General features: G+C 49.7%; 1 protein-coding gene across 10 annotated transcripts in view; it reads right to left on the minus strand.

Annotated features, from left to right (window-relative positions):
* The window catches only part of Thada (thyroid adenoma associated), a 276191-nt gene extending 267003 nt beyond the window's left edge, over positions 1-9188 (minus strand). For 5 of the 10 annotated variants that reach the window (XR_003952120.1, XR_003952121.1, XM_030249803.1 and 2 more), the window contains exons 1-4: positions 9036-9159; positions 7299-7443; positions 1748-1842; positions 782-912 (exon numbers count right to left, since the gene is read on the minus strand). Coding sequence is in view for 7 of the 10 variants with exons in the window: in XM_030249803.1 (XP_030105663.1) it covers positions 782-912; positions 1748-1842; positions 7299-7374 (302 nt within the window). In the remaining 3 variants the exon portion in view is untranslated. Of the gene's footprint in view, positions 1-781; positions 913-1747; positions 1843-7298; positions 7444-8862 lie in introns of all 10 variants that reach the window. The other 5 variants (NM_183021.3, XM_006524274.4, XM_006524278.4 and 2 more) reach the window with 5 other exon arrangements.
* Positions 9189-9576: the final 388 nt, after the last annotated feature.

A 9576-nucleotide genomic window follows, 5' to 3' on the forward strand; every position in this document is an offset into this window, starting at 1 on the left:
CATACACAGGGAAATAAGATAACTTGCAGAAGTTGGTTCTCGTGTTCTATCCCTAGGTTGCAGACATCTAACTCAGGCCACAGACTTGACAGGAGGTACCAAAGCCATACAGCCACCTCACGAACCCTCCAAGATATACTTTAGTAAAAACACTAATTACAGAGTATTACGTAGAATATAGTTACTTTTATATAAAAATATTAAAACTAAACATAGTACACATATGGTAAACTCAAAAGAAAAGGATTTAAGTACCAAAAAACCAAAATTAAAGTGGTGACCCTCTCCTAAAGACAATGAGACGAAGCAGAAATAGTGGATTCTAGCCTTACTTGCTTTTGTACATTTCAGCATTAAATATTTTATATCATGCATGTAATCCTGCACTGTCTGTTAGAACAGATGGGAACAGAGAAAAGGAGCAAAATGATAAACTAAATATCCATAAAAAGAACTGACCCAGAAGCTAAGGAACTCTGGCCCACTGAATAAATGCCAACTTTTTTTTACCTATAACCTAAGGATTTTGCTTTGTAAAGTTCCTCAGACAGAAGCAGAGACAGGCAGTATGGATGAAATGGGTAGCAATATACTTTGGCTTAATTTTACCAAAACAGTGTATGACTTAAGTTGCTTTTTCTTTTCCTTTCCTCTTTTAAGTGCAGAGAATGGAATCCAAGGCCTTCTGCCTACAGGGTGGGTAAGCACGCTACCATCAAGTGGAACCTCAGTCCCTGGCGGTTTTCCTACCATTCACCTTATCGCCTTTCTTTTTCTTTACCTGGCCAAAACTTTCTTCAAGGGGTTCTTCAGAGTCAAGGAAAAATAAATGCCTGCTAGAATATCCAAACAACTCTGAATAGCAGGATCGCACACACCGTTTTTATCGACCTTCTCCAAGAGAGGCACAATCTATAATTTAAAAAAAAAAAAGTAAATTTTTTTCTAATGTCAAATACATCAAACTACATGATTACAAATACTCTTTTAAGTCACTTCGCTTTCCTTTGAAGGGAATAGGGGTAATAACTTGAACTCTTGATCCTCCTCCTACGTCCTGAAAGTTGAGAGTACAGGCGTTGTCTGTCTCACCGTGATGTCTGATTTATGTGGTGCGGAGGATCAAACTCGGGGTCTGACACATGCAAGTGCTGGACTAAGGAGGCTACATACAAACTCTGGGCCTTACACATGCTAGTGCTGGACTAAGGAGGCTACATACCATTCTGATTCCAAGACTTATAAACCTTTAACACCAACACGGCCCTCTTTACTCCCTGAACCACTTCCACTGAGAGTCACATGCCTAATGGATGGCAACACAGAAAATCTATAGCATTCTTTAAAAGTGAGTAATAGATTTAACTGGTTTCAAAATAGGTATGCCTGTGTGGAAAATCTAAATGCTCAAAGACAAATAAGAACAATATATTTAAAGTTAACTTTCAAATGTGTCCAATAAAAACTTAAAGATTCAAAATCAATATAAATAATGTTTTGAAAAATATCTTCACAAAAATTACACAGTTGTCTCCTATTTATAGTCTCAATGTCAGTAGAAGCTTAGCTACTGTTTCTATTGCTGCTCTGAATAAAAGGACTTTATATAATGAACAGAAAAGGAAAACTATTGTTTGATGACAAATTAGCATTAAGCAACTGCAACCAAACCTGTCAGTTAATTTTTAAAATCTTTACTAGCATGCTAATATTTGAAACACACCCATGAACAAAATCCCAGCTTTACCTGTTTAATAGAGTGGATTTGTGACACTCCATCTGTGAGCTGTACACAATGTAACAGCAAAGAGGCTAGATTTTTCCCTTCCATATCAGCAAAAGCTAAGGAACACACACAAAAAAAAAAAAAAAAAAAAAAAAGATCAATGATGTAACTACATACAGATTAATAGTACCTGAGTTTCACACACACACACACACACACACACACACACACACACACACACATACACACACTCCTAGAACCCAAACAGTGGAGCAGAGAGCCACCTCTCAACAGTTGTCCTCTGACCTCTCCTGTGTCAGGGCAAGCACATGCCCAAATATACACTTACTGTCCTAGTCTGCACTGCACTGCTGTGAAACACCGAGTGCCCACACACACTTACTGCCCTAGTCTGCACTGCACTGCTGTGAAACACCACGTGCCCACACACACACTTACTGCCCTAGTCTGCACTGCACTGCTGTGAAACACCACGTGCCCACACACACACTTACTGCCCTAGTCTGCACTGCACTGCTGTGAAACACCACGTGCCCACACACACACTTACTGCCCTAGTCTGCACTGCACTGCTGTGAAACACCGCGTGCCCACACACACACTTACTGTCCTAGTCTGCACTGCACTGCTGTGAAACACCACGTGCACACACACTTACTGTCCTAGTCTGCACTGCACTGCTGTGAAACACCACGTGCCCACACACACACACTTACTGCCCTAGTCTGCACTGCACTGCTGTGAAACAGCACGTGCCCACACACACACACTTACTGCCCTAGTCTGCACTGCACTGCTGTGAAACACCACGTGCACACACACTTACTGTCCTAGTCTGCACTGCACTGCTGTGAAACACCACGTGCCCACACACACACTTACTGCCCTAGTCTGCACTGCACTGCTGTGAAACACCACGTGCCCACACACACACTTACTGCCCTAGTCTGCACTGCACTGCTGTGAAACACCACGTGCCCACACACACACTTACTGCCCTAGTCTGCACTGCACTGCTGTGAAACACCGCGTGCCCACACACACACTTACTGTCCTAGTCTGCACTGCACTGCTGTGAAACACCACGTGCACACACACTTACTGTCCTAGTCTGCACTGCACTGCTGTGAAACACCGTGTGCCCACACACACACTTACTGCTCTAGTCTGCACTGCACTGCTGTGAAACACCACGTGCCCACACACACACTTACTGCCCTAGTCTGCATTGCACTGCTGTGTACTGCCCTAGTCTGCACTGCACTGCTGTGAAACAGCACGTGCCCACACACACACTTACTGCCCTAGTCTGCACTGCACTGCTGTGAAACACCGCGTGCCCACACACACACTTACTGTCCTAGTCTGCACTGCACTGCTGTGAAACACCACGTGCACACACACTTACTGTCCTAGTCTGCACTGCACTGCTGTGAAACACCGTGTGCCCACACACACACTTACTGCTCTAGTCTGCACTGCACTGCTGTGAAACACCGCGTGCCCACACACACACTTACTGCCCTAGTCTGCACTGCACTGCTGTGAAACACCACGTGCCCACACACACACTTACTGCCCTAGTCTGCACTGCACTGCTGTGAAACACCGCGTGCCCACACACACACTTACTGTCCTAGTCTGCACTGCACTGCTGTGAAACACCACGTGCCCACACACTTACTGTCCTACTCTGCACTGCACTGCTGTGAAACACCGTGTGCCCACACACACACTTACTGCTCTAGTCTGCACTGCACTGCTGTGAAACACCACGTGCCCACACAACACACTTACTGCCCTAGTCTGCACTGCACTGCTGTGAAACACCACGTGCCCACACACACACTTACTGCCCTAGTCTGCACTGCACTGCTGTGAAACACCGCGTGCCCACACACACACTTACTGCCCTAGTCTGCACTGCACTGCTGTGAAACACCACGTGCCCACACACACACACTTACTGCCCTAGTCTGCACTGCACTGCTGTGAAACACCACGTGCCCACACACACACTTACTGCCCTAGTCTGCACTGCACTGCTGTGAAACACCACGTGCCCACACACACACACTTACTGCCCTAGTCTGCACTGCACTGCTGTGAAACACCACGTGCCCACACACACACTTACTGCCCTAGTCTGCACTGCACTGCTGTGAAACACCGAGTGCCCACACACACTTACTGCCCTAGTCTGCACTGCACTGCTGTGAAACACCGCGTGCCCACACACACACTTACTGCCCTAGTCTGCACTGCACTGCTGTGAAACACCGAGTGCCCACACACACTTACTGCCCTAGTCTGCACTGCACTGCTGTGAAACACCACGTGCCCACACACACACTTACTGCCCTAGTCTGCACTGCACTGCTGTGAAACACCGAGTGCCCACACACACTTACTGCCCTAGTCTGCACTGCACTGCTGTGAAACACCGCGTGCCCACACACACACTTACTGCCCTAGTCTGCACTGCACTGCTGTGAAACACCGAGTGCCCACACACACTTACTGCCCTAGTCTGCACTGCACTGCTGTGAAACACCACATGCCCACACACACACTTACTGCCCTAGTCTGCACTGCACTGCTGTGAAACACCACGTGCCCACACACATACTTACTGCCCTAGTCTGCACTGCACTGCTGTGAAACAGCACGTGCCCACACACACACACTTACTGCCCTAGTCTGCACTGCACTGCTGTGAAACACCACGTGCCCACACACACTTACTGCCCTAGTCTGCACTGCACTGCTGTGAAACACCACGTGCCCACACACACACTTACTGCCCTAGTCTGCACTGCACTGCTGTGAAACACCACGTGCCCACACACACACACTTACTGCCCTAGTCTGCACTGCACTGCTGTGAAACAGCACGTGCCCACACACACACACTTACTGCCCTAGTCTGCACTGCACTGCTGTGAAACACCACGTGCACACACACTTACTGTCCTAGTCTGCACTGCACTGCTGTGAAACACCGTGTGCCCACACACACACTTACTGCTCTAGTCTGCACTGCACTGCTGTGAAACACCGGGTGCCCACACACACACTTACTGCCCTAGTCTGCACTGCACTGCTGTGAAACACCACGTGCCCACACACACACTTACTGCCCTAGTCTGCACTGCACTGCTGTGAAACACCGCGTGCCCACACACACACTTACTGCCCTAGTCTGCACTGCACTGCTGTGAAACACCGCGTGCCCACACACACACTTACTGTCCTAGTCTGCACTGCACTGCTGTGAAACACCACGTGCACACACACTTACTGTCCTAGTCTGCACTGCACTGCTGTGAAACACCACGTGCCCACACACACACACTTACTGCCCTAGTCTGCACTGCACTGCTGTGAAACAGCACGTGCCCACACACACACACTTACTGCCCTAGTCTGCACTGCACTGCTGTGAAACACCACGTGCACACACACTTACTGTCCTAGTCTGCACTGCACTGCTGTGAAACACCGTGTGCCCACACACACACTTACTGCTCTAGTCTGCACTGCACTGCTGTGAAACACCGGGTGCCCACACACACACTTACTGCCCTAGTCTGCACTGCACTGCTGTGAAACACCACGTGCCCACACACACACTTACTGCCCTAGTCTGCACTGCACTGCTGTGAAACACCGCGTGCCCACACACACACTTACTGTCCTAGTCTGCACTGCACTGCTGTGAAACACCACGTGCCCACACACTTACTGTCCTAGTCTGCACTGCACTGCTGTGAAACACCGTGTGCCCACACACACACTTACTGCTCTAGTCTGCACTGCACTGCTGTGAAAGACCACGTGCGCACACACACACACTTACTGCCCTAGTCTGCACTGCACTGCTGTGAAACAGCACGTGCCCACACACACACTTACTGCCCTAGTCTGCACTGCACTGCTGTGAAACACCGCGTGCCCACACACACACTTACTGTCCTAGTCTGCACTGCACTGCTGTGAAACACCACGTGCACACACACTTACTGTCCTAGTCTGCACTGCACTGCTGTGAAACACCGTGTGCCCACACACACACTTACTGCTCTAGTCTGCACTGCACTGCTGTGAAACACCGCGTGCCCACACACACACTTACTGCCCTAGTCTGCACTGCACTGCTGTGAAACACCACGTGCCCACACACACACTTACTGCCCTAGTCTGCACTGCACTGCTGTGAAACACCGCGTGCCCACACACACACTTACTGTCCTAGTCTGCACTGCACTGCTGTGAAACACCACGTGCCCACACACTTACTGTCCTAGTCTGCACTGCACTGCTGTGAAACACCGTGTGCCCACACACACACTTACTGCTCTAGTCTGCACTGCACTGCTGTGAAACACCACGTGCCCACACACACACACTTACTGCCCTAGTCTGCACTGCACTGCTGTGAAACAGCACGTGCCCACACACACACACTTACTGCCCTAGTCTGCACTGCACTGCTGTGAAACACCACGTGCCCACACACACACTTACTGCCCTAGTCTGCACTGCACTGCTGTGAAACACCACGTGCCCACACACACACTTACTGCCCTAGTCTGCACTGCACTGCTGTGAAACACCACGTGCCCACACACACACTTACTGCCCTAGTCTGCACTGCACTGCTGTGAAACACCGCGTGCCCACACACACACTTACTGTCCTAGTCTGCACTGCACTGCTGTGAAACACCACGTGCACACACACTTACTGTCCTAGTCTGCACTGCACTGCTGTGAAACACCGTGTGCCCACACACACACTTACTGCTCTAGTCTGCACTGCACTGCTGTGAAACACCACGTGCCCACACACACACACTTACTGCCCTAGTCTGCACTGCACTGCTGTGAAACAGCACGTGCCCACACACACACACTTACTGCCCTAGTCTGCACTGCACTGCTGTGAAACACCACGTGCCCACACACACACTTACTGCCCTAGTCTGCACTGCACTGCTGTGAAACACCACGTGCCCACACACACACTTACTGCCCTAGTCTGCACTGCACTGCTGTGAAACACCACGTGCCCACACACACACTTACTGCCCTAGTCTGCACTGCACTGCTGTGAAACACCGCGTGCCCACACACACACTTACTGTCCTAGTCTGCACTGCACTGCTGTGAAACACCACGTGCACACACACTTACTGTCCTAGTCTGCACTGCACTGCTGTGAAACACCGTGTGCCCACACACACACTTACTGCTCTAGTCTGCACTGCACTGCTGTGAAACACCACGTGCCCACACACACACTTACTGCCCTAGTCTGCATTGCACTGCTGTGAAACACCGTGTGCCCACACACAAACTTACTGTCCTAGTCTGCACTGCACTGCTGTGAAACACCAGACCAGAAGAAGACTGAGAAGGACAGGGTTTACTTATTTTCTCTCACATGTCCCAAGTCCCAGTCCCTCAGTAAGGGAGGCCAGGTTCCAGCGATTCACACACTCTGTTTACAAATCTGTTCACTGGACAAATGAACTGTCAAAATCACATACATCTCAAAGTTTCCATGTCCTGATGACAGACAGTCAGCGCAGCAACCTGCATTTCTCTTTTCTTCTTCACACCCATCTTACACAGGATGAACAGCGCTCTGCAAGAAGGAAGAACTTGAGGCAGTGGTCCAGTGGAGAGTTTCTCCTGCAACAACAGTGACATTTGAGGCCACGTGTCTCTTACTGAGGATGGTGGGCTGTGCACCGTAGGGTGCTTAGAGCCTCCCCAGCCTGCACCCCATGAGATGCCAGGATTATCTTACTACCAACAAATTAAGATGACCAATAGATATCTCCCAACAAAGCCACTAGTGAGTGACAATTTCTGAGCTGAGGAGATCTGGTTTGCCAAACAAAATCTGTGGGCTTTTTGTTTAAGGTTTTTTTACTACCTTGAAAATGGGGGGTTTCATTATGTTGTCCTTAAATGAGGTGCTGCTTTGAAGGAGAGATTTCTTTTGTCCCATTTAATAATTAGACATTCTACGAAAGCTTTGAGGATACAGATTCCAGCTTAAGTCAAAGGCAGACCTCCGTGGCCACTGAGGAATGGTCTACCTGCAGACCCTCCCAGGCAGAAAACGACTCAGCATGCGTCACTTAAACTCCTGACATAGCTTCCTTGTTGTCCCTACTTGTCTCTGAAGAATCAAAGCAATCTAACCATGCACTTGCTTATAAACTTCCCAAAGGTTTTCCCTTGCACTAAATAAAATGCATTAGTTACATCCAAATTTGGGTGTATGGCCTGAAAACAATCTGGCCCCAGCTTCCTCTGCCATTCATTTCAGATTTCTTTCACAGCATGTATTACTACCTAAGATTACACTAACTGGCACACCTGTCTATTGCCTGTTTTTCCTAGCACTAAGCTCCATAAAGGTTGCAATGAACTGAATAGTTGTGTTCAGTGTTCCCGTTCTTAACTCCTTAGTCGTTCATGCATGTAGTAAATGCTTTATTAAAATTTCATGAACTAAATCAAGGAATTCTTAATTAACAATTGCTAGAGATATTATAGGAGGGACATATATACTTTTAGAAGGAAGGTGGGCTACCTGGTACCTAAAAGGACATGCTACAGCTAAGTGGCATACCGCTCCAGAAACTGAAGCATTTATAGTCCATTTGGACGGCAAGTCACTACAGCAACGGCAAATGAGCAGTCAAGCAAAAAAGTTAATGAACACAGCCAGACAGAGAGACAACAAGGAAAGGCCTTGAAGTTCTGGGTTAAGTTTAGGGAAATAATTTCCCAAACGAGCAGCCAGCGTGCAAAGTACTGAGAAAGTACTGAGGAAGGAAACTGAGGGGACACTTGTGATTTGAAATGGCAAGTTTGCAGCAGTATTTGATCCCGGAGTCCTAGGGACTACACAGAGATAGACTCGGTGATTCTGCGCGTTCTAAGGGTAAACGTGTGTCCGGGTGAACTGGGCCGGCCCAGAGCCGAAAATCCCGGTTCAGCCTGATGGGCATCTGCCCATAGGTGCCACTTGCTGCTTCCCGCCCATCTACATCTACACCTTCCCGACCGCCTCCCACGTGGAGTCCAAAGACTGACAGAAGGACGGATGAAAACGTGGTTCAAGGGCTGTCTGTCTCCATGGAGACCTCAGCGCCCGGAAGCCACGGCTGGCACCCTCGGGGTGGCCTGCAAGCTGCCCCGGCCGCGCTGTGGCGAAGTCGGTCCCCCGCGCCCGCGTGCCTGGCAGGCAGCGCGCCCGCGAGCCAAACCTCGTGCCCGAGGACGTCTGCAAAGCGTCGCCACCTCTGGACGAGACCCGGAAGCCCGTCAAGTCTACCGCGTCCCTGCGGCTTGTAACGTGGTGCGCGATCCAAAAACCGGTCCCCGGCGAAGGGAGGCAGGGCTGGAAGCTGGCACGGAAATATCGCGAGAGCGGCCGAGTGCCGCTCCTCCAATCAGAAGTGAGGGTGGGTTGTGACGTCATCAAAGAGGGCGTTTGCGAGGGGATTTAGAGAGCCCGCGACTAAACAGTTCTTGATAAGCGAGCCTATGATGGTGACTGCTGGGAATTGCATGCCCCTCACCTCCTTCTGGCTGGCAGAGCAGCAGCCTCCACACCTCTAGGTGTCAGGCCGACATTTCTGTTCCAACCCAGACTTTCTACATTCACTGTGCCCAGCGCAGAGACAGGCAAAATCTACACTCGGGGACGGTTGTGCCAGGGACGGGAACTGAAGCCAAGAGCAACGACTTGAACTCCACTGTCCGAGCCTTAAACGCTGCCTTAAAGGCTGCATCTTTTACACAACT

This window comes from Mus musculus, chromosome 17 (genome assembly GCF_000001635.26).
Source record: "Mus musculus strain C57BL/6J chromosome 17, GRCm38.p6 C57BL/6J".
In the NCBI taxonomy this organism is placed as follows: domain Eukaryota; kingdom Metazoa; phylum Chordata; class Mammalia; order Rodentia; family Muridae; genus Mus; species Mus musculus.